The 26,607-nt window shown below is 38.2% G+C and overlaps 1 protein-coding gene across 14 annotated transcripts in view; it reads right to left on the bottom strand.

Annotated features, from left to right (window-relative positions):
- Positions 1-26,607, bottom strand: part of KALRN (kalirin RhoGEF kinase) — a 927,260-nt gene that overhangs the window by 86,993 nt on the left and 813,660 nt on the right. For 11 of the 14 annotated variants that reach the window (XM_051985449.1, XM_051985462.1, XM_051985447.1 and 8 more), the window contains 3 exons: positions 23,062-23,157; positions 9,187-9,317; positions 2,580-2,646 (listed from right to left, as the gene is read on the bottom strand). In XM_051985449.1, coding sequence (XP_051841409.1) covers positions 2,580-2,646; positions 9,187-9,317; positions 23,062-23,157 — 294 coding nt within the window. The remainder of the gene's footprint in view (positions 1-2,579; positions 2,647-9,186; positions 9,318-23,061; positions 23,158-26,607) is intronic. The other 3 variants (XM_051985450.1, XM_051985460.1, XM_051985459.1) reach the window with 1 other exon arrangement.

Genomic DNA, 26,607 nt, shown 5'->3' with positions numbered 1-26,607 from the left:
ACATTGATTAAGTACCCATATTGCAACAAATAAATACAAAAAAACCACTTCCTATGCTTGAGAAGCTTATAATTTTAAAGTAAATTAAAATAATACTAGAGAAATTTTATTTTAAAATTAAAAAATAAATTTAAATAATACTTGAGAAGTTTTAATTTTTATAAATACATAGCACACCTATTAAGTACCTACAGTATACCAGGCACTGATCCTGAAAACAATTCTGAAAGATAGAATTGATTTTCCTCAATTTTATAGGTGAGGAGCCTGAGACAAAGGGGGTAAGTGACTTGCCTAGCTTCATTCACACAATTAGTAAGTGTCTGAGGCTGGATTTGAACTCAGGTTTTCCTAACTCCAGACCTATTCCTTGTATTTACTCCAGGGGTCCTCAAACTTTTTAAATAGGGAGCCAGTTTACTGTCCCTCAAACTGTTGGAGGGCCTGATTACAGTAAAAACAAAAACTTTGTTTTAAATAAAGAAACTTCATAGCCCTGGATGAGGGGGATAAACGTCCTTAGCTGCCACATCTGGCCCGCAGGCCGTCATTTGAGGACCTCTGCACTAGACCATCTTTTTGTATTTTTATGTTTTTCTCTTTCTTTTAGATCATAACTCAAGTCAGATTACTACCTTTAAATAGGGAGAGTATTTTATTTTTCTATCCTCTCATTTCAATTCTGTGAAATGGGTTGGGCAAGTGATAATATTCCTATTTGGTAAATAAGAAATGAGGCACAAAGAAATTTATGTGACTCTTCTAGGAACTGAATTATTCTATTTTACCTTTAGAGGCCAGGAGGCCTGCTTTGGTGGTACTGATGCTGACATAAATCTCAATCAAAGCCTACATTTTTATAAAGCAAAAAAAGTCAGGTTGACCCATACTCTGGGTTAATGTTTATACCTAAGTTAAAGGAAAAGAATATGAAGCAGAGAATGGATTTCAACTTGAAGGACTGGGGAGCAGAGGAAGGAATTTGAAGTTTGAATAACATAGCACAAAAAAGGACTAAAAACTGTTATTTTCAAGTTTAATTTATATGGCCAGCCTTAACATTCAGGCACTAAACAGGAATTCTGTCTCAATTACCCACTTAATTATGCTCTTAAGCATAGTTTTTAAACTTTTCTATTTTTGACTCCTTTTCACTCAAAAGTTTTTTTTTTTATGGATATACAGGTATATAAAATAGGTATACAAATCAAACATTTATTGATAATAAATAGTAATTTCACAATCCCCAGATTCACTTATGAGATCTCACATAGGGTCATGAGTAACTCTGGTCTAGATTATAGTCACCATGGCTTCCGATCTCAATGCTGTATAGTCTATCAGTACAGAGGACCACTTGATGTAATTTGCTGAGATCAATTACTTTCAATGGGAATAGTCCTGTTGTTTGTTCTTAAGCTACTGCACTAGGTATATAGATCACAAACACAAAAATGAAACAGTCCCTGACCTCAAGGAACTTATGTTCTTCCAGGGAAAATCAACATGTACAGAGATAAGTAAATGTAAAAGACAAAAAAAAAGTGATCCTGGCAATTACAATGACCTCTTGGCAAGTTCAAAACTGTCTTCCCCTGATCGTACTACAGTTGGTGTTGACAAAATGTTAGTTGGAAGAATAAATAAGTAAATGAATTCAGACAGGCTCCATTGATGAGTTTTATGCACAATGCATCGAAAAGTCCAAGTGACTTTCCTGTTTCTTAGGAAAGAATGACAGCTCTCTCGGGTTCAGGATGTGCAGTACCAGTCCACACTGCTGGGTACTGGGTCTCCTCTTCCTACCCTTAGGATTTAGGGTAGCTGACCACCAGCATCCCTAATTAGAGGCAAAGAGGTAGCAAATACAATGGCACAGTCCAGACATGATGGCTCAGGAGTCAGGAAGAGCTGAGTTTAAAATCTGGTCTCAGTCACTAATGACCCTCAGCAAATTATTTAATCTGTCTGCCCCAATTTCCTTAGCTATAAAAGGGAGATTATAATACCACCCTCTGCTATGGTTGATGTGAAACCATAAAAAGATATTATCTATAAGGTATTTAGCTTAAATAATAATAAATACTTTTGTTCTCTTTCCTAATTCTATCCATCCTGCATATCACAGTTGCTTTTTTCCTAATTCTATCCATCTTGTATGTCATAGCTGTTGAATACTATACAACTTTCTCTATGCCTTCTCTCTCTTGGCCATTCTTCTAAAGTCCATAGAAACTATGGTGCCCTCCCATAGATTTCACTGGGATCCTCATAGATCTCACTCAGAAGAGCAAATAGCACCTGTTAACTCCAAAAGGGAAGCTAATAGTTGGACATTCTCAGTAAACATCAGAAGCAAAGAAAGGCCTTTTTCTCCAACAAAGATGCTCTCTTACATATTCCTCTAATACCATATACACAGACCAATATCATAATGAGCCAATCAAGAGGAAATGAAGAGTCTAAAGATTTATGCATGATAATTAATATATGCTATTTACTTGCTGCTAATACAAATCCAAACTACATTTTTCAAATACATAGGGATCAAATACACCAAATTATGCTTCTCTACTCACCTCCACTACAATTCCCAGGTCTTTAACATAGTCTTTCTCTGTCTGGACCAGCTCATTCAGGACAAACCTGAAAGAAAAAAAACAAGAACATTGAGATTTTCTCTTAGTGTTCAGGATAAATGTTTTTTCCTCATTTAACTTTCTCATTAAAATTCACAGGATTATGATTACCTTTGAACTTTGATGACAAAATGAAAAATTCTCTCTATACAGTATCCAAAAGATGGTGGAAGGAAGGAGATTTACTCTACCTTTACATTCCCCAAGATATTTTTCCATACTGAAGATGGGAAAAATGGCTAAATAAAGCTGATGATTTTACCAAGGTGATTTCCCAAGGTGGGAAGAGAACTTTTTCTCTTTCTCAACTTTGGATGGATATATATATATATATATATATATATATATATATTTTCAAAACCAAATATAGATCTTCTCTAGATCTATAGGATATAGACTTTAGAACTAGAAGACCACCCAATCCAATGCCTTCTTTTTTGGATAAGGAAATAAGACTCACAGAGTTAAAACAAATAGCTAAGAAAGTCTACAGCTTAATCAGTGAAAAGCCAGGAAGGGCACAACTGTGATACAAATTTGGTCTCTTAGTTCATTCCTTTCTGGCTCTCCCCCTTCACTGCCTCTCATACTGGAATTGATCTTTTTCACTCTCATCTCTTAGATCCTTTTTAAGGCTCAGTTTAGATGCCAGCTCTAAGCCTAGATTTTTCCCAATTCAACCCATTGCTAGATTCCTCCCTTCTCCCCTCTATATCATTTGGCATTTTTACATTTGTTTTTCGAACCACATCTGTCCCTTTCCCCGCCTTTTTGCTTAATGAGCTCCAGTGGCTCCCCTTTACCCCCAGGTTCAAATATAAAGTACTGTGTTTGATATTTAAGACTCCTTATAATTTGGTCTCTTCCTATTTTTCCAGTCTTTTTATACTTTAATCTGCTTCATGTATTCCATGTTCCAGCAGCTTTGAAATTCCTCAAACATAAACACTCCATCTTCTACCTCAGTGAATTTGCTCTAACTTTTCCTCAGATTTGGAAAATCCTAGCCCCTTAGTCAGGGTAGCTAAGGATTTACTCTAGATGACCTTTAAGGCCTCTTCTAGCTCTGCCATTCTATAACTAGAATGTCTAGCACTCTTTTCAGCTCCATTCTTTGGTTATTCAGACAGGCACTAAGGAAAGGAACTGTGATAACTATTTTAAAAAAAATAATTAGGTTCAATGATAACAAGTGAAATTAAAAAAAAAATAAGGCACCAGAGTAAAGTAGAGCTTGTCTATGGAGCTGGCCAGGAAATCCCCAAAGATGCAGGATTGAGATCTAATGCAGAAAGGGGATTCTGTCTCCCTCATGATCCCTCCAACTGGAAATGTTATATACATCTAGATTTAAATGATGCAAACAGAACACTGAGGAATAACGGCAGAAACAGAGTCTTAAGATCTAAGCTTTGCATCATGAAAAGATGGCTTCTTCTCAGTGGATTATTCAGACTCACTCCCAGGTTTTTTCTAAATTCTCGGGATGGAGGTAACACCCTCCAACCAATTAAGAATTAAGGAGTAGTGGCTGGAAGGTAGTGGGGGGGGGGGACTGTATAGTTTTCTTGAACCTAAACTTCATCCTTGCTGGCTAAGCATGAAATTGACAACTGCTTAGCTGAATCTAATGAAAAGACAGAGAAAAGTCAAAATTCTGTGCTGTCAGATTTCAGGATATAGATTAGGGTTGCCACTCTCCTTAATCTAGGAAGCCAATCCATCTGAAATATTTGCTCTGTAAACCATAACAGAATTGCAGGAGCCAGTGGTACGGGACTACAGAATTATGGGAGTATGACACGGCAGAAGCAATGGCTCTGTGTTATTTATAAGTATTGGATTCAAATCCCCCTCTGACATTTACTATTTGTATAGTTTTGGACAAGACAGCCTCCCTGGCCTTTGTTTCTTCATTTATAAACGAGGAGCTTCCTCCCTATGTTAGCTCTCTGATCCTACTACCAGCCGAGGCCTGAAACCACAGGACAAAGGGTGGGAAAGGAAGATGATTTTCTTTATCAGTGAAAGGATGCTTCTATCATCCCCTTTCTAGTGAGGATGACTATGCTTCTGACCACAGAAAGGAAATGACAAGAATGAATGCATCTAAATATACCTTAGTAGGAAGAGAAGTCCTAGAATGGACTTAAAGTGGTGACTGTTTATTAGAAAGTGGTAACAAGTCCTCCTACAGACAAACCAGAAGGGAAATCCACAGTTTCTGGCCTCCAGGCAATTCCGCCCTGGACTACTCCCTAACAGATGGATCCCTATGTAATTCTTTCAATTCTTCACAGAAAGAGATGTTTCATTCAAATCAACATGCATTTGTAGAAGCCTCCTCCACAGGTAAATTGCTGTATTTACAATCCAGCTGTAATGATAAGGTAAAAATACTGAAAAGTAAAATTCCCATTTGAATATTTGGTTATTTAATATTTAAAAAAAGAAAAAATACCACAAGGAAATCCTTGATTAAATGACTTCTACTAATGGTAAGTTCTGTCTCCCTAGAGTCTGGTCCTACAAGTAAGGGCCATTTGAGAAGTGAAAGTCACTGTGCTTCTATTGCCCAGATCTCTCCAGCTGCAGTTTATGCCCATTTCTCCAATACTCTGTTCTTAAGGATCAGTTATTCTTGAGTGTCACTATTATAAAACCTACTTTCCAATGATCCAGACCAGTTAAACTCCTCATTAGCACTCTGTTCTCTTATTTGCACAGCACTCCTATCTACACGCAGATGACTTTGCACATCTATCATCTCCACCCTGACTTCTGTCTGGATCTACAGTTCTCACTGACAAGCCAAACTCCATCTCGATGTCCCATTGGAACCTCCAAGCCAATATGTACAAAATTAAGTCCATAGGATCTTAGAAATAAAAGGAACCTCCGAACAATCTCTCAAGTATAGGCTCTTTAGCCCAACTCTCATTTTACAGATGAGAAAATTGAGGCCTAAGAGATGAAAAGGACTTTATCCAAAGTCACACAAGTATTAAGCATCAAAGACAAGACATGTTCTCAATTCCTCTGACTGCAGAACCAATGCTTTTTCTGCTGCCACATGGTCTTCATGTACTGGCTCTTAGTTGAATATTCATACTCCCACAAAATGAAATCATTAACTTCATCAGTGGTACCATCGATTTGTATCTCCTATGTTCCCTTTGGAGTTCTCTTTAATTGTTCCCTTCCTCTAACATCTCATATTCAAATGGCTATTAAATTCTGTTGACTCTAACAAACTTTTGGATCTGTTCTCTCTGATTTCTTTCCTTTGCTGCCATTCAGACACACCCACTGTCACTACTACCAGCGGGAACTATTTTAATAGTTTATTAACAGGTTTCTTATGGTCTTATTACACCCCCCCCAAAAAAAAAAGCCTTCACACCATTGCCAAACTAAGACAAATTAGCCGTGGGTTATAGCACTCCTAAACTAGTGCCAATTAAGTAAAGTTCAAAGTTCTTCAGCTGGCATCCAAGACTTTGCTCAGTTTGGAACCACCCTGCCTTATCTTGCATACAGTTTATAAATCAACCAAACTGGAGTAGAGGTAGCTAAGTGATGCAGGACATAGGGCTGGGTGTGGAGTCAGAAAGGCCCAAGTTTTAATCTAACCTCAGCTATTTGCTAGCTGTAGCATCCTAGGTAAGTCGATCTCTATCTGCATCAGATTCCTTAACTCTAAAATAAGGATAACGATGCTGACTTCCCAGGTTGTAGGGAGGATCAAAGGTGGTACTTGTATAGCACATGACCCTGTACCTGGCACATAGTAGGTGCCTAATAAATGCTTGTTTCCTTTCTTCCTTTCCTTTTCACGTACTATATACTTTGCACTAAATCCCTGTCATCTTTTCTCCCTTTTGCCTACCCCTTACTTGTGACTCAAAGGGCAACTTTGGAAAGGAGACCCTGATTTCTGCAGCAAGTAATAACCTTGCCCTGGTCTCACCTATTACTTAACACTTGCTTATACCTATGGGATACATTCACCCTACATCAGAACCACAGCTCTAAAGCTGGGAAAGCCCTTAGGTTCATCTAGCCTCATTTTCCAGATGAATAAACTGAGATCAAAGCAGTGAAGGGAGTTGCTTCAAATCCCCCAGGTTGAAAATGGTAGAGCAAAGAATCAAAACAGGTTCTTTGACTTCAAAATCAGAGCTCTTATCCTGGCAGCAGACAATAGTACCTGTGCTATGCTCTGCCACAAGACTATAAACTCCAGGAGGGCAGGGATATCATCTACACCAGTGGTTCTCAAAGTTTGATCTAGAGAATCCCGGGGATCTCTGAAACCCTTTTAGAGGGTCTACAAATTCAAAAATAGTTTTTTATTTCCAATATGGTAAATGTCTATAACTATAACCCAGATAAACAAAAACGCTTTGGAGAGATCCTCAATAATTTTCAATAGGATAAAGATACTGAAAACAAAAGTTTGAGAACCACTGATCTACACTTTATCTCCCCCAGTTCTAGCACAGTAAATTACTAACCACCACATAAAGATTCTTTCTGGCAAGGATTCTGTGTGATCTTTCCTTCTCAACAGGATTCTCTAACCTTTTAATTCTTTAACTTCTAACCTTTAGCTAGCATTTTCTAATAGTCTAAGCTTTGTAAAGTGTTTCATAAAAGCTAACTCATTTCATCTTTGCAACAACCTTGAGAGATAAGTTCTATTATTATCCCCATTTTACAAATGGGGAAACTGAGGCAAACGGATGTTAAGTTACTTGCCTAGGATTACACAGCTTACAATCATCTGTAATGAGCTAGAAACTGGGGGTGAGGATATTGCTTATCAGCCCTGGAATATAAGGAAGCATTACTATACATTGCTAGGACAATGCCTGGTGCATTTAGGATCCTCATCTAGTTTCCTCTCCTATGTTGGTCTTTCACTTCAGTTATCAACCACTCCCCAGCATCTCTATGGACTCTTGTCACATGCCTGGGGATTTCTTGACTCAATGATCACAGCTCCTGGGGCTTCTCATATTTCCTTCTCCTTTTCTCTGGGTAGAGAAAAGGGTATTTACAATTTCAAGGGCTGGGTTGCAGTAATATTGCCTACAAGCAATCCAATTTAAAGAGTGTTTTATTTTTGTTTTTGTTTTTTTGCTGAGGCAACTGGGGTTAAGTGACTTTGACTAGGGGGTCACATAGCTAGGAAGTGTGAAGTGTTAAGTGTCTGAGATCAAATTTGAACTCAAGTCCTCCTGACTTCAGGGCTGGTGTTCTATCCACTGCACCCCTACCTGCCCCTAAGAGTATCATCATTATCATCATCATCATCATCATCATCATCATCATCAATCCTCCTTTTCTACCTTCTCCTCTTTTTTCTATCTTCCTCCTTTTTCTCTTCTTCTTTCTTTTCCTTCTTCCCCTCCTCTTCCTTTTCCTTTCCTTTGCCCTCTCTTCCTCCTTCTTCCCCTTTCTCTTCAACTCCTCTTTCTCCTTTTCTTCCTCTTTCTCCTCCTCCTCCTCCTTTTTCTTCTTCCTCTTCCTGTTTTTCTTCTCCTTCTCTTTATCCTCTTCCTCCTCCTCCTTTCCCTGACCCCTCTTCTCTTCTTCCTCCTCTTTCTTTTTCTCCTCTTTTATTTCCTGCTTCTTCTCCCTTTTCTCCTTTTTTTCCTCTCTCAATATTTAAAAGTATGAAAGTGTATGACAACTTTATTTGGAATGGATGACACCTGCAGAACTGGGCCAACATACTTAGTAGCCCCAGGTAAGGTTTGAAAATTGTGTTTCTTGGATCTATGGCCCAGCAGGGACCCTGAGCCTTCTGTGTAGTACACAGCTTGACTTATTAGTAAATAAATGCTTATATGCTGTGGGCATTAGAAGTTTCTTGTATTGAGAATATTCACTTCTGTTAAACAAATTGTGATATATAAATGTACTGGAATACTGCTATGCCATAAGAAACAAGGAATATGAAGAATTCAGAGCACTATAAGAAGTTTTATTAATTGAAAATGAGTGAAATAAACTGAACAAAAGAAAATAGACACATGAGCTACTTTGATGCAAATTCAGCCATTTACATTGAACATTATGTGATTATAATGAAAAAAGTGGCCCTGGAGAAGGAAGGGAAAAAATGTACCTCTTCTCTGCCTTTCAATAGCAGGGCATGATGTGTATAATATTGAACATTGCATGTTCTATTAGACTCAGCTAAATATGTTGGCTAGTTTTGCTGATCTACTTTTTTCCTTTTCTCTTTTTAAATAATTGTTTCCAAGGATAACTTGTTGGGTAGGAGACATATAAAAACATATTTTAAAAAAAAAGATGTCAATAAATTATTTCAAATACGTATAAGAGATATTTGAAAGAGCCTCTTATTGAACCTCCCCCCGAGCTAGATAGATTCTCCCTTGTCTCAACCTGAATCTATTCCACAGTGACTGATTCTGGAAAACATCTTTTTTTGTCTATCCTTTGGAATATGCTGAAGGAACAGTCTCACTTTCCCTCTCCTTGCTCTCAGAGCCCTCAGTCCCCATTGGCTTACATCCTGCCCCTGAGGGCTTTGGCTTTCTGCTCCTCTTCCAGGTTCCGAGGTGGTGTAGGTGGAGTCATCCCTTCATTCAGACAACCCGTGGGGTCTTTCAAGCTCCCTCGGTAAGAACCTCCTTCTAGGCTCTGAAAATAGAAGGAAATACATTCTTAGAAAAAAGTATACTGGAATAGAGTTGCTTCATAGCCATTCTTACTGCATACCCCACCCCATCCAACCTTCCATCCATCCCCAAATTACAACCCATTTGGAGCTTTTTAGTTGAGTATCTTGCAGTTTCAACCAAAATGGAACAAAGAAAGATCCCTCCAATATTTTGCTATTTCACTAAATATTTCGTATATATAAAAAAGCATTTTAACATTTATTTTCTAAAATATTTTGTTTCAAATTTTCTCCCTCTTCCTCTCCTCTCCTTTTCTTGAGAAGGCAAGTAATTTGATGTAGATTATACAGGTGCAGTCATGTAAAATATGTTTCTATATTAGCCATGTTGCAAAAGAAAACACACCCTCCCCCAAAAAAAAGGAAAAGAAAGTTTTAAGAAGCATGCTTCCATCTGTATGCAGATTCTATCAGTTCTTACTTTGGAGGTAGAAAGCGTTTTTCATCATGAGTCCTTCAGAACTGCCTAGGATTTCAACATTGCTGAGAATAGCTAAATCATTTACAGATTATCATCACATAATATTGCTTTTTACCGTATGCAATGTTCTCCTAGTTCTGCTCACTTCATGTTGCATCAGTTCATATAAGACTTCCTAGGTTTTTCCTAGTGTCTTGCTCATCACTTCTTATAGCACAATAGTAATTCATCACAACTATATACCACAACATGTTCAACCATTTCCCAATTGTTGGGCATCCGCTTAAATTCCATTTTTTTTGTCACCATAAAAAGAGTTGCTATAAATATTTTTGCCCTTTTCCTGTTTTTAAAATCTTTTTAATATAGACATAATAGTGGTATTGCTGGATCAAAGGGTAAGCACAGTTTTATAGCCCTTTGGGCATAGTTCCAAGTTGTTCTCCAGAATGGTTGGATCAGTTCAAAACTTCACCAATAATGCATTAATGTCCCAGAGATTCGGAGTTGTTTTAATTCACATTTCTCCAATCAATAATGATTTAGAACTTTTTTTTATAAGATTATAGAGCTTTGATATTTTTCTTCTGAAAACTTTCTGCTCATATCTTTTGTTGTTCAGTTGCTTCAGTCATGTCCAACTCTTTATGACCCTATTTAGGGTTTTCTTAGCAACGATATTGGGATGGTTTACCATTTCCTTTTCCAATTTATTTTACAAATGAGAAAACTGAGCAAACAGGATTGGGTGACTTGTCCAGGGTCTGAATAACTGTCTGAGGCCATATTTGAACTCAAGTCTTACCGACTACAATCTATTACTGTGCCATCTGTTCCTGTTATCTTTTGGCTATTATCAATTGGGGATTGACTTGTATTCTTAAAAATTTGACATATATATGTGTGTATATATACATATACACACATATATATGTCAAATTTATATATATATATGTCAAATATATATATATGTCAAATTTATATATATGTCAAATATATATATATGTCAAATATATATATGTCAAATATATATATGAGAAATGATGGGACAATTAATGTCTGTCCCAAGTAGTTTCATTTATGATTTCTTGAAATACAGTTCTAAAAAATTAGGCTTTGATAAAGCCCATTGGGATTCAAATGGAGCTACTTGTCTATGACCAGGAGTGGGAAACAATTGACCTTCTGGTCACATAAGACCTGTGAAATCATTTGCTAAGGCAACCACAGGCAATGATAAGCTAAAAAGAAGGCACAACAACCTCCTGTTGTATGAGTTTTTAAGGTGATAATTTTGTATGACCCATGTATGATGTTATAAATATCTGAATGGCCCTTGGCAGAAAAAAAAAAAAAGATTCCCCATCCTTGCCTTGGATCCAAATCACTCTAGTTCTCACTGATTGACCAGTAATACATCCAGGCCCAAGCCTCACTTGGCGCTGAGAGAGTATAAATAGCAATTATTTCTGTTCTGGCCAGAAACCCTGAAGGTCTTCCCTCCAAGATTGATTTTTTTTTTTTTTTGAGTAGGCAAACTAGCTCATCTTTTGCTTCATTTCTTACTTAGCCTTAAATTACTGAATAGCTGTAGACTGACAAAATGAAATCTGAAAAGGACCTAAGCTTTAAAAAGTCAATGTCTCCCATTTCATCTGGATCATCTCCAGCTATCTTGACCTATGTCTTGCCACTGGACTCAGATGACTTTGGAGGAGAATGAGGTTGATGACTTTTCACAGCCCTGCCTCACTTAAATCCAATCCATTTGCAAGTTAAGAAAATTTCCCTCCTGGAGGGGAAAAATCGGAACAGAAAAGTGTTTTGTAATTGGGTTAATATACTTTACTGGGTTTATTTTGGCAAGTAGATTTCCAAGTATTTTATGTTGTATGTAGTTATTTTAAATGGAATTTCTCTTTCTAGCTCTTGTTGATGGACTATGTTGATAAGATATAGAAATACTAGTGATTTATGTGGGCTTATTTTATATCCTGCAACTCTGCTGAATTTGTTAGTTCAATTGGCATCTCAAAATCAAAATATCCCCCCCAAATCTCATTATCTCCCCCTTCCCAACTAAATCTCCTCTAATCCTCCTACCTCCCAAATTTTCTTATTTCTGGTAAAAATACTAACATCTTTCCAATCACCTAGTTTGGCAACTTTGGACTTTGACTCACTCTTACTTCCCCTACATTTAATCACTTGCTAAGTCTTGTTGATTTTACCTGCACAATGTTACAGGGGAAGGGGTGCTAGATTAGCAGTCAGGGCATTTGGATTTGAATCTCACCACTTATTATTGGCATGACCTTAGGTTGGTCATTTTGATTCTGTGACACAGTTTCTTAATTTTTAGGTGAGGACGTTGACCTAGATTAGGACTTCTTAAACTTTTTCCATTTGCATCCCTTTTTGCTCAACAAAGTTTAACACAACTCTGATTATATAGGCATATAAAACAGATATATAAATATTTGCTGATAATAAATCATAATTTTGCAATCCCTCCATTCAGTTATGAGAGCCCATATGGAGTCAGGATTTACAGTTTAAGAAGCTGAAAGTCCTAGATGATCTCTATGATGAGAAGGGGAAGGGGATGAATAAAATCCAGTGAAGATGCATTCCAGGACATCACATCAGAAAACAATTTCAAACCTTTTATCCTCAATTTTTTCCCTTGTAAGCTAAGAAGAAGACCCTTTAGGGTATGTACAAAGAAAACCAGAAGACATAAAGGAAGAGATAGAAATAAAGACTTAGATAATCAATCTGCCCAGATGGAAACAAACAAAAATAAACCAAGGATGGTTAATGCTTTCCAAGCAGCAATGTAAAGTAGCCTGAATTGTTTCACTCAAATTTATTCAAGAAGTATTTATGAAACCTACTATATGCTAAGTGCTGGTGTTGTAAAGAAACAAAATAGCCCAGTTTCTGGCTTCAGAGATCTTATATTCCCCTGGGGATGGGATTTGGGGAGAGTCAACCTAAGCATAATACAGGTAAGATATAAGTGGAGAAAGCAAATGAGAGATGGTGACAGTGACTTTCTGTTCTTCTATTAGGGGTCAAAATCTACCTTTGGCTCCATATCATGGGAATATGCCTAATGGGCATAGAAAAAGGTTAACAGCTGATATAAGACTCCCATCAGAGTCACTTTGTATTTAAATGTTATTATATCTCAATAAATTAAAAAAAAAAAAGGAAGAAAGAACAAAAAAAGAAAAAAGAAAAAGGCCAATTCATTTGTTAGAGATTAGATATGTTTCAAAGTAGGCTCCCCTTAATTTTCCCCTCCTCGTTCTCTGAATCTTGAGCAAGGTATCAAATAAAAACACTTTCATCAACTCCTGAGAGCTTTTTTAGGTGCTCTTCTGCTATGGTATCATCTCCTTACAAGTATAAAATTTTCTGGGTAGCTGCCATAGAGTCAAACAATTCCCACATATGTTGTAGCCTATTTGAATGTGGTTCTCCTCTGTGCAACACTAGAGTTAGAACCTTCTGAGTAACTTTTGACATTTTTATCTTTGCAATTTTACTGCTTTTTGAGAGAAGTATGAGATGGTAGAAAGAATACAGACTTTGGAATTAGAAGGCACAGGATCTACTCCAAACTATGCCAGTTTTGGGGAGAGTAGGGAAGTGATTGCTACCTTTAAACATTTAAAGGATTGTTCCATAGCAGATGGCGCAAATAGGGGGTGCAGTGGGTCAAGCACTGGGCTTGGAATCAGAAAGACCTGAATTCAAAGCCAGTCGCAGATTGGCTTATTAGCTCTGGTATCCTGGGCAAGTCACTTAATCCTGTGTGCCTCAGTTCCCTCATCTGTAAAAGGAGCTGCAGAAGGACCATGTTGGTATCTCTGCCAACAAAACCTGTATGGGGTCATGGGGAGTCAAACAGGATTGAAAATGGCTGAACAAATCAGATAGGGGATAGATTAGATGACCTCTGAGGGCTCTTCTAAGGTCCTAGGATGGCTTTGTGATCTTGGTCAAATCACTTTGGGTCTGTCTTGATCTCATGGCCTTGTTTGCAAGGCAACCAGAGGGAGAGACATGAGGTAGCATGTGCCAGGCAAGTTAAAGCACCATCATCTTGCCATTGTCTCTCCTCTCCTCTCCTCTAATGGAAACATCCCAGTTTTCTTCTTGATCTAAATCACAATACTACTAGGATCCTAAAACTATCCAAGATTCTTTTTCCTTTTCAGTGATCTTTCTCCAAGTTAAATGACCCAAGGTTATGGAATCACAAGATATTAGTATGAGTGGATATTGCCCATATTTTTAAAAACTGCCTGTTAAAAGTCTTATGATGTAAAACTTATAAAGTCTTATAAGTCTTAGAAAAAATATAAAATATATAAAAGTCTTATAAAAACTTATAAAGTCTTATAAAACTTTAGGATGAGTTTTTAACAGACTACTTTAATTCCTAAGGATGACCATGAGTCATCAGGACAACCTGCACAGAATCAATAATCTAGGTCAAGGAAAAATTTTCACCCTAAGGGGAGGGCTAGCCCGAAGAGTGGGTTTGTAGAATAATCGAATGTTGGCCAGGGCAGGGAAATCAGTCATCATCAGAACATCAAAGGCTGGAGAGAAAGACTTCCAAGAAAGAGGCTACATGAATTTTTCTCAGGTTAATGCTGCCCCAGGTCATCCCAAGCTTTGGGCAAGAATCTTTTGGGGTCCAGATACAGAAGTGTTATCTTCAAATGGAGTTCTTTGGAGAAGATTTGGACCAAGAAATAAAGGCTCAGAATAAAAGGCTGAGAAGTTGTGTTTGTCACTATTTGGTTAGATTAAAGTTATTTTAGGATTAAATTTGAATCCCATTCTCCTTTTTTTTTTCATGATCTAGTTTCTTTTGTTTACAAAAGTACAAAAAGTACATTTTTTTCCTTCCAGAAAACTAATGAGACTTGCCCCTCCACCCCCACCTCAGAGTAAAAAGTTGTAGACAATAGAAGTGTAATGAAGCCCAAGTTGGCAGACTGGGTCCATGTAGTAGTTTGCTTTGCTTCAAAGCACCTGGTTATTACAAAGAAGGGTTACAAAGAAGCAACTTCTTTAAAAGCATAAAATATTTTTGAAAGCTTTTATCCTTTACAAGAGATGAAGTAGACACTTGATTATATAAAGGCAAAAAGCTTTTTCATGGATAAAATCAATATAGCTAGAATTAGAATGAAATTATACAAATGGGAAAAGTTCTTGCATTAAATATCTATGATAAAATGTCTGACTTCCAAAAATCTATAGGGAATTGCCATTTATCTCTTATATAAAGACACATTCCCCAACAACGATGGAACAATTTTCAAAAGAATAAATGTAACCTATTAACAACCATCTGAAAACCTTTTCACAATCATCATTAGGCAGAGAAATACAAATTATAACAACTTGAATTATCACCTCACACCAATGAAAATGGTAAAGAAGGTAAAAGACTAGAAAATTCATCATTGCTGGGAAGGGAAACATCCTAATTCACTGCTGAAGAAGCTGTGAATTAATCTGTTTGAGAAATCATTTTGGGATTATGCAAGAAATGTTACTAAAATTTCCCTCCCATTTAACCCAAAGATTCTTTACTGGTTTTGACTCTCAAGGAAATTCATGACAAAAATGATTATTACATATAAAAATATTCAAAGCAGCACTGTAATACTCAAAGGCTGGGAGTAAAAGGTGTCCAATCAATGAGAAATGGTTAAACTGTATTATGTGAATGCAATGGGCGGGGGAATCATAGAATAAGGTATGAAAAGTATGTCGAATGCAGAGAAACGCTGACATACTAATATGAAGTGATGTCAGTGAAGGAAGCTAAACACACACACACACACACACACACACACACACTACAATAATATAAATATATTGTTAAAGGGCAATAAGACTCAAGGTCCAACACAGGAGCCCACATGGGGACCATACTGACCATACTATATATGTTAAAATACACATTCTTCATTTCTGTTCATGCTAGGTCAAGTACAAAAATGGAAAGTGACCTGCACCCTAAGGATCAGTTATGCTATTCAGCAATTTCATTTAACTATTTACAAGAAATGTTTTTATAAATGTTGGCTGATAAATATCTAGTAATATATGTCAAAATAAAATGGATTCATTAAAAAAAAAAAAACAAACCTCTTGAAAGAGCAGGTCTTACGATATAGGAGAAAGAACCTTAGATTTGGAGAATAAAACCCCAGTGTTGAATTTTTGTCCCTAGAAAAGTCAATTAATCTCCATTGAGCCTTTATTGCTTCATCTGTAAAACAGAGAGAGTACAAGTACTCTCACAAGGTTGTTGGGAAGAAATATCTTGAAATACCTTAAAAGTAGTTCATAGACATGAATTAGGACTACTGGTTAAATTAAAGTGAATTGGGCAAATTAAAGGGAAATTAAGGGCCTAGTGAATAGAAGGTTGCTATCAGAGCCAGATAGCCTGGGATCCCACCTCTGACAAATACTAGATATGACCCGAGGGCAGAACACTTAATCTCTAAATGCCTCCAGGCAGCAATGTAATTGATCTGCATTGGTGGAGGGAGTTTCCATAATGGGATTTTTGTACACAATTGAAGTTATAGATCTGGACCCAAAAGAAAGGGGGAAAAAATAAGAACAGAGGGATTTTGTTTAACTTGAGATCAGGAAATTCTAACAGAATCTAAAATACCTATGAATGGTAAGAGGATGAAGGGCTGCATCCCAGGCAGACCTAGGATGTTGGGTTTTTAGAGAGGTTCCCCCCCCCAACCCCAATCCCTACTGCCTACATTCAAATCCTAAGAACACTAGGGTTACTACTAGGGTCCCTGAGTTACTAGGGACAAATTACTTAATGTTTCTTGGTCTCAGCATCTTCCTTTTTCTAATAAAAGGGAAACTGTGATCCACAGCTTCTCAGAAACAATAAATAAGATTCAGTTGGTAGTGCTGTACCTATTTCTTCTCTGAGTTATTTCCTCATAGGCTCAAATTAACTCAGCTCCTAAAGACATATATCTTTTGAAGCAACTTTACTCGCTACTTAATGAGACAATTCATGTAGATTCAGAGAAGAAAGAATAAATATATAACCAGGCACACCTACTTCTATTTTCCTTCGGTCTATCAGGATATTTTTGGGAAGAGAAGCTTTTTCAAAAGGAGAAGACCAGGAAGATAAGAGAAGACAGGATTTCTTGGCTAAAAACAATTCAATTCAAGACAAATGCATTTATACTAGGCTTTATACTAGGGTACTATGAGGGATACAAAAACAGATACAACATAAAGACATGTTATATCTCCAAACGAGGAAAAACCATACTAGAACAGAGCACATGCTCCACCTGGGACAATTCTGAGACTGGCCTGGGGTGTACGATTATCATCAGATGATTTAGAGACACTGTTGTGTCACTTGTGGAAATAAGAATCAAGTCTAGGATGTGGTTTCCCTGCCACAGGCCAGTTTTCTCTCTAGTGGTTCAATGTCCATGTCAGAGGAGAGATAATGGTGAGGAAGGGGAACTCCTGGGGTTCCAGACCAAAAGTTAAAAAAAAAAAAAGAGCTACGTGGGATTTCCATGGGAACTGAGACTCAGCCTGTGTACCATCTTAAACAGTGCAGAAACTCTAGGGGAACAGGGTGTGATTTCCCACTAAGTGAACCATGTAAAAACATTGCCTCTTGCTACTCTTACTACCTCTGAAAGAACAAAGAGTACTTTATATAGCTTTTCTGCTACAAAGCCCCAAGTCACAGAACATTAAAGGTAGAAAAGAGTGAGAGGCTATCTGATTCAAACCTTTCAGAAATTAAGCCCCAGACTGGACAAGTGTCTTATCCAAAGTCACAAAGGAGAGAGGCAGAGCTGAGATTACAAGTCCTTCTCCTGACTCTTCAGTTGAAAGTTCTCCTTGCTGCAAGACAACACTCCCTTTCCAAACACTGCCTGAATATCTTTGGGCAGATAATCTTTCTTTCCTAAACTTCAGTTTTTTTATCTTTAAAATGAAAGGGATGGGATGGACTTGATGGTCTGAGATCCCATGATCCTACCTCCCAATCATCCATGTACATATTTAGCATCTGGGACAAGCACTGTTTAGAGAGAAAGAGAAACAAAGATAATGTGATCTTCTCAAGGAGTTCCAAATCCATAGGAGAAAGAAACCATAGATTACCTCCTTATACTGTTGATAAGGACAAAGAAGGAAGTGGATGGGAAAATGAAGGAAAGGGTGCTGGTTTCTCACTCTCCAGCTGGTCTGCTGGTGAGAAGGCTCCTTTTGCTTTAGTAAGTCAAAACACTGAGGCAAGACCAAGCATGTGAGAGAGATCCCCCATCAGGGCTGATTAAACAGGGACTCTGGGGTACGGTGAAGTGAATCCTTCAGAGAAGGATTACGCTGAAGTGCATTTAAGGGAGCCTTCCTTGGTTCTTAAAGAGAGGTCTAACAGCCTGCTAGGTGGTACAGCACCTAGGATACTAGATTCAGAATCAGGAAGATCTGACTTCAAATCCAGTCTCAAGATAAGTCACACAGTCAAGTTAATAGCCATATATGTGCTTACTGTGCACCAGGTATAATGCTAAGAACTGAGACTATCAATATAACCAAGTGACTTACATTCAAATGGGAAAAATCAACACAATAAAGGGAACTGAAAAGTAAAAAAGGTGGGGCTGGGAGGACCAGCATAGGAAACACAATGGGGAAATCCAGATAATAAAGGATAAATGGTCTGGGCCCTTCTTCAAAATGTAAGTCCTAGGAGGAACTTACCTGTGGGAAGAATGGGCTGTAGGAGTGGCAAAGTCTATTAGTACAGTGGCAAGTACTTGATACATGACTTTTTGCATTCATTTGTTCATTCATTTATTCATTCCCCAATATTAATTCTGACCCTTCTGTAGCAGCAAGGTATATTGGAATTAGGTGAATTTGAAGTTTGAATCTCACATCTGACATTTCCTAGCTATGTCATCCTAGACAATATACCTTCTTTTAGCCTCATTTATCAAATAAGAAGATTGGATATGACGACCTTTAAGGTTTATCCCATCTCTAAAGCTGTCATTTTATGATGGAGGAGTTACCTGCTGATATTAACTATCAGATAATTTTTGAAGCCCAAAGGTTGAATGAACCAAGTCTCTATTTCCCTAAGGTTCTCTAGATCAGTGATTCTCAAAGTATGGTCATCTCTGAAACCCTTTTAGAGGGTCTACAAATTAAAAAATAGTTTTTATTTCCAATATGGTAAATGTCTATAAATATAACCCAGATAAACAAAAACGCTTTGGAGAGATCCTCAATAATTTTCAATAGGATAAAGATACTGAAAACAAAAGTTTGAGAATCACTGCTCTAGATAAAAAGCTAGTTCAGTCAAGTTTGATATCCTACAGAATTCTCCCTTCATGTCAAGGGGTCAGATAAAAAGGTTTCAGACCAAGGGTTTGGCGTTGTTCTTTGAGCCAAGCAAATCTTCAAGGAAGGCCAAGAGAGACAGAGGGAAACCAGGCCAAACCAATCAAGCTCCTTACCTGCTCCTTTCCTGGGATGCACAGTCCCCTGGCCTTTAAGCTGAAGAACTGACGGAAAGTAATTTAAGGGACAAACTCCTGTGAAAGTTTCTGCTTATAAGTAGGTGGAGTGGCAGACATTGCTTTTCTAGATTCTATTGCTTCATGGTGGGTAAAATATGGGTATATTTGGTGGGAGAAGAAAAAAGAAAACAAAAAGGAGCAAAAAAGAAAGCCTTCTATAATTTCACATGTAGCTTCTTAATGGGGGGCCGGGTGTGGGGATAGGGGAAAGGATCTGGAACACAAAGTTTTTAAAAAACAAACATGCAAAATTTTTAAAAAATGTAACATAAATTAACTAGTTTTAAAAAAGAAAAAGAAAGAACAAAATCTTCTCCCCCTTTTAAGCCATTCTGGCTTGTAATAATAATAAGATAGGTAGTTGGATCTATGATTTCATATGTATTTCATATATCGGGGCAAGACTTGAACACATGTTTTCCTGGATCCGGTTAACAATACAGATAATAATCTTAGCTGACATTTATGTAGAAATTTAAGATTTGTAAAGTGCTTTCTATATAGTCTTCTATTCACTTCTTACAAATATCCTATGAAGCTGATTCAGGAGTATGCTGGAGCCAGTTCATATCTCCCTTACAGGAGCTGATTGTTAAATTTTCAATGTGAGCATTAGACCTTGGAAATCAGCAAATGATACAAATCAGGGCTTGATTCATTGTTTTCTACTTATCTAGACTTTGGGAAAATGATGGGGAAATAATAATGCAGATGAAACTTACATATACACGATGTTTCTAAAGTCATAAGCTTTAACATCTTTAAAAGCTGTTTATCAGCTGTTAGAACTGAAAACTCCATCAAGACTTTTGGGACATCCTATATGGGCATCTCCATTTTGCAGATGAGAAAGCTGACACACAATGGTTAAACAATGTGCCTGGGTTTACAAATCTAACAAATGTCAAAGGTGAAATCTGAACTCTAGTCTCACCTGGTTTGAAATAGCACCCTCTTTTCCATCACATGTTGCTCCCAACTGAAGATCCAGAGCAAATATTAGAGGAATGAATGGAGGAACAACTGAACAAAAAGGCATTTATAAAACATTTGCTATATGCCAGGCACTGTGCCAAGCACTGGGAATACAATTTTCCATACATAGTGTGGTGAATAACTCCCTAAAATCAAAGAAGAAAGCATTTTGCTGCACATAAAGAAAGCACTTAATGAAGATTTGCTGATGACTGGATTGGAATCCCTTCCTGAAGAATTCATCAGAAGTGAGCCAGGAGCTACTCTCTTTTTAAACTTAATGTCCAGGCTCTCCCCTGTCCTAAAAGTTGGGTAAGAACAGACTCGTGAAATAGTCCAATCACATGCTTAATAAGTGTAACTAATTTAGAAGAAAGAGAGCCCCCCTCCAGAAATGTTCAGTAGGATATTAAGAGATCAAAATAGGCAAGCATCTTTGGAACAATAAGTCATATTTGTTGAATGTCTACCATGTGCAGAATGCTCTAAGGGTTCTGAGAGAGGCAAAGAAGTTTAACACATAGCCCTGCCCTCAGGCAACTTACAATCGACTTGTAGGCGACAAGATTTTGTGAAAGATTAGACAATAAAAGATCAAACCCATACAGCCATCAGAAGATGTGCTACTAGGTCATGTATGACTCACTGTCACATGAAATATATGAAGGAAAAGAAGCTGGGCATCCCAGGGAGAGATGGGAAGGATAGGGGAGAAGTCAGAGATAAGAGAATTCTTTTGAGAAGAAATGAATTCTGTACTCAGAGCAGTTCTTGGCTCCTGCTTAGAAACAGAATGTTGGCAGGCAAATGAAAAGCCTTTGAGATAATTTTATGAATCCAGCTACTGGGAAACCTTAAATGCTAAAATTACTTAAAACTTCAGGATGTAAAAATGAAGAGGATGATATAAAGATTCTTGGGAAAGTTTGCGAGGTGGATTGGGTGGAGGAGTCACTGTAGTAAAATTCAATGATTAGTTTAAAGTAATTTCTAAGGGGTACTTCTATCCTTTCTTCTTCAATCACCCCTCCCGGACTACAGGGATTAGTTATATAGGACTGCTAAGTACCGAGACTCCCGAGCATAGATGACCATCCTAATGAGGGCCAAAAAGAATCACAAATCTCTGATTTTGAAGAGTTTTCACTGCTCATCTTCTCCAACTCTGAACTGAAATGTGACTCTTCTCTATGACATACTTAGCAGAAGATCAACTAGATTTTATCTGAAGACTCCCAGTGACAGAGAGCTCACTACCTCCCAAAGAAACCATTCTATTTTGGAACTCTGAAGCACCTGATCCGTGTGTGTGTGTGTGTGTGTGTGTGTGTGTGTGTGTGTGTGTGTGTGTGTATTCCTTTCCCTAGAGATAATGGAGAAGGAAGTGGGGAAAAAGAAGAGGGGAATAGTCTCAATGATATTCATTTGTCATCTTTAAATATTGATCTCCAATATTATGGAAAGTAGGACTGGAGAAAAAATGAGAAGGGAATATCTAACTGGGTAACAACTATGTTCTGGGAAACATTCTCATCCCTTGTCTAGCACCTCCCAGTGCAGATGCTCAAATGCCATGAGTCCCATTCATTGTTTCTTCCCCCAATATACTATCCTTTGCTCATAAAAATGACATTACTGACAAATCATCAGTGCCACATGTCGGGAGCTATTTTTCCAGTAGCAGAGAAGTATCTCCACTGAGTCACCCCCACAAACACTTGGCTGTTCCTTCTTGTAACCAACTGCCTGTATTTGTAAAAGGGCCCAGGATGGGAGGAGGTTGTGGTCCCAGAACAAAATCAAGTGATGTTAACTGGCCCTGGCAGCAATCAAACCTGTAGTTTTGGCCTTATCAGCTCAGGGATCTGAGCCCATCCAGGGAGACTTCTCAAAGGCCATACCTTCAGCAGTACCAGATTGCAGGCAGCTATGTGTCATCTGATATTTGTCACCATTGATTTATTCTATCCCCAAGTACAGAAAAAGACAGGCAAGAGATAAACAGAGAGAGACACACAAGAGACAGACACATATATACCGAGATACAGAAAGAGACAGAGAGAGAGAGAGAGAGAGAGAGAGAGAGAGAGAGAGAGACAGAGAGAGAGAGAGAGAGAGAGAGAGACAGAGAGAGAGAGAGAGAGAGAGAGAGAGCGCGTGCAAGTGAGAGATCATGACTCCAGAATCCATCACTTTGTTAGAGCTGAAGGAATAGAGATCTGGGAATGACATTAAAAGAAGAGTAGACAGGTAAAGAGGTAGACAGGAGAGAAGTGAAGGCATCCTAGGTTAAATGGGGAAAAGGAAAGGGGGAAGGGAATGAGGGGGAGAGATACAAAAAGGAAGTAGAGAGAGAGATAAGGAGAGAGAGAAGGGGAAGGGGAAAATTGAAAGAGGAGAAAGAGAAAGATGAAGAGGAGAAGGGAAGAAAGAGTAATAAGGAAGAAAAAAGATGAAAAGGGGGAAGGGAAGGGATAGAGATGGGGGAGAAGAAAAGTAGGAGAAGGAGATGGAGGAGGAAGAGGAAAACATACATACATACACACATACATATAACACATACACACACAAACACACACACACACACACACACACACACACACACACACACACACACACCCTTCAGGTCTGCTTCCAGGATTCCCCCCTACCCCCACTTACCAGTTTACTTTTGACCAATTTTTCTATTGCACTGACAAGGTCCGCAGCAGTGGGAACATCAGCAGAACCCTGCCGGGCTGCTAGCAAAGAGGAGGACTGCAAGACAGTGGGGTGGCAAAGGAAAAGCAAATTAGCAAGAGACAAGGAAGAGCAATTAGGAAGGGAGGAGCAGGACTGCACTTTGGAAAGGAAAAGGATGGGAGAAAAAGAGCAAGCCACAGAAAGCCACATGCAGACCACACAGCACAGTATGGAGATAGGTCACTGCCCAATTTATAGGTCAGGGGAGTTTGCCAGCAGCTTCCTCAGTCAACCAGCAACAGCAAGAATAAGGACTGTAACCTCCCATAGACCCTCCCCTCTCCCCCCCGCCCCCCCACTCTCCACCCCACAATGGCTCCAGTAGGAGCCAAGGGAGATGAGTTCTTGAATTATCCTGGAAATAAAGGAGGGCCATTCACACTGCCCATCTCTAGAAGCTGAACTCCTCTGGGGAGCAATGAGCCATGTTCAGGGAGGAGAGAGCAGCAGTGAGGTTGTCAACACTGCCTTAGCAGCCTGGGATTCTGAGGATGTGTCCATCCGATATCACTGACACTGAAAGAAACACAACTCTGAAGTGAGAGGCTCTGGATCCAAATGCCATTTTTGATACTCCTCATGAGACATCTGACAGATCACTTAATAATCCTTGACCTCAGTTTCCTTAGGAACTCTACAAAAGGCAGGGAAGTTGGGATTGATGGCCACTGAGGGTTTCTTTCAGATTTAGACCCACAATCTGGCCTGAGCTATGAATGGACCCAGCTAAGTTTCTGGAGATAGACACTGGTCAAATGCCTCAGTAGGAGCAAACACATGCTGTATGCTGTCTCCCTACCTCTCCATATTTCTTCCCACTACCCCTCCACAGGGGGAAAGGTAAAAATTTCTATGTTCTTATTGACTCCCAAATAGAAAAGAAATGAAGTGGATTGCACTAGTTCTTCTATGGAAGGTGTAATATCTCACAGACTAGTTCAGACTTGCTGTAACTCACTTGAAGGACCTTCTACTCTTCCAGATACTCAAATTATGTGGGTTCTTTGGCTATATGAATAGAGATTGGACCTTTGAGAGAACTGGTATGAGGAATCCCCGGATAAATCTCTTTATCAACGCAGGATGTGCCTGCTCTGAAACATGCACTCACCATGTTTCTTAGGGCTCTATGAGTTTAAGTGATTTGTCCAGCAGCATCATTCAGGCAGTCAGTATATAAGTTCTCCAGGTTCTAAGGTTAGCTTTCTGTTTACTCTGCCATTTTGCTCCTCAACAATAAATACTGTAGATTTAGATTTAAGGAAAACATGGCTACATTTCTATTCCTCAATACCTAGAATTGGGCTTCTTTAGGGAATAAAGTATAAGATATGTCCCTAGGAAAGTGAAATGTCTGCCTGGCTGCATTTGAGGGCTCACACAGGAGGAGCAGAACAGAAATTAGTTTGGAAATGTGGCTGAAATCAGCCTTGAATGAAACATTCAGAACTTTATCATGTACAACGGGAGTCAGTAAAATTTTCTTTTCAGGGGACTAACACAGGCAAAGCAGCACTTTTTTTTTTCCTTTAGCAAAACTAATCAAATAGTAGGGTTCCAAATAAATGGGAAGGGAAGGTAGAGAAGAGATAGGAATAGTCTAGGTGAGAGATGACATGAGACTGAAGAAGGATGGTAGCAAAGAGAAAGAAAGGGAAAGGAGAGATTTGAAGGAAAAAAGTGTGAGGAATAAAAAAAACAAACAAACCCAAGCTTGATGACTGATTAGATCTGGGGGAGGGAAGATAAGGAAGGAAGGAATCCAGGGGAGTACTGAGGTCATTTTCACAGTAGTCTCTAGCAACATGAATAGCACCTAGGGCTCGCCTGGAGAGAAGCATCTTGCAGTGTTCTGTGTGCAAACACAGTCCTAGAGTGAGCTGGGATGTTACACAAGCAGAAATCAATTATCATCTGGCAGAACTGAGGTCTGTTCTCCCAGCTCCCAAGTTCCACTTGTCCCCAACTGACTTATCTGTCAGACTTTGGAACTCTGCATTCCTTATTTTTATTTTCAAAAGCAGAAAACCTCACCCCATAAATTTCTGCAGCATTAAATTTTGAGAGGGGTGAATGGGAAGAGGGCTAAGGTGGTATCTAAAATTTAAGTCTGAGCTTTGAAAGGAAAATCTGACTTTTAACAGCAGTGCATCTTATTCCTATGCCAGTCATCTTCCAAAATCCACAGCAGGAATAAAAGAAGGTAGATGCGGCTTTTGGGGGTGCAGTGAGGAATGTTTGATTGTGGTACATGTGCTAAGCTCATGACCACTTCATTCTTCAACTACAGGAAAGGGTAGTACAAGGCCATTGCTATGTTTTTTAAAAAATGAAACTGAATGCTGCATAATTATAGCCAAATTTGGTCCCAGAGAAGAGTTAAAAAAAAAAAATACCTTCATCTTGTTTTTTTTTTGTTTTTGTTTTTTTGCTGAGTTAGAGAAACTGAGTGTGGAATATTACAGATATGATCAGATGTAGCTGATATGTTAGCTGGTTTTTTGAAATGCCTTTATTTTCCTCTTTTATTATGTTTTTAAAGAATGGTGAGGGAGAAGGGAGAAATGAATTTGGAAATGAAGGTGATTTAAAAACAAAAGAGATCAATAAAATATCTTTAAAAATAAAAAAATAAACACATGCAAAAGAAATCCACTGTATCTGGCTATTATGCCAGCAGTCTGGAGAAACTCACTATTCCTCAGGGACTCCTGCTCTCACTGAGGGAGAACATATGCTTTTTCTCTTATTTCTATTTATTTTTGAGGGGGAAGAGAATTAACCCTGTGTGTGTATATATTTTTAAGTTTTAATCATCCCAAGGGCCATATCACCTAAAACTACTCAATTTTTCATCTTTTTTGTACAAAAAAGAAATATAGAAACTAAAAATGTTAGTAGGTCCTAAAAGAGGTCCCCATGGAAGCCTGAATCTCATGTAACTTTCTTAGAGAGGAATTGTACATTTTTTTTTCATTGGGGTTGAAGAGAAGGATAGTTTCAATTCTAGGTAATATTTTATTCCAAATATTACCTAGAAACAAAACATCCCTTCCTCCCAAACAAGCCATGTTGGAAAGAATTCGAAGAAGAGAGTTTAGGCCAGTGAACTTCGGCTCTTTAATGCAAGATGGTGGCTAATTGCAGAAAGATCATCTGGAATGGAAAATAATGGGACATCAGTGTTGATATCATCTATCTGTTTACAGAACATTTTACAAGGACCAGTCTTTGGAAAGGTAAGAGCAAACCTAGTCAAGTTAGTGTAAGTCCAAGGCCTAAAGCAAAAAGAAAAATATTTTTGATTGAGGGTAAGGGGAAATCAGGAGTATCACCTAGCCTCCTTGATCCTGTTTCCTTATCACACACATTTTATCCCTGTAACCCTTTAATCCTTGTTAAAATAAATCCTTAGGAGGAAAACTAGGAATCTGTGCAGAGTAGAAAATTATGTCTTTCCTAGAA

Source organism: Antechinus flavipes, chromosome 3 (assembly GCF_016432865.1).
Source record: "Antechinus flavipes isolate AdamAnt ecotype Samford, QLD, Australia chromosome 3, AdamAnt_v2, whole genome shotgun sequence".
Taxonomy (NCBI): domain Eukaryota; kingdom Metazoa; phylum Chordata; class Mammalia; order Dasyuromorphia; family Dasyuridae; genus Antechinus; species Antechinus flavipes.
This window is presented reverse-complemented; position numbering and strand designations above follow the sequence as displayed.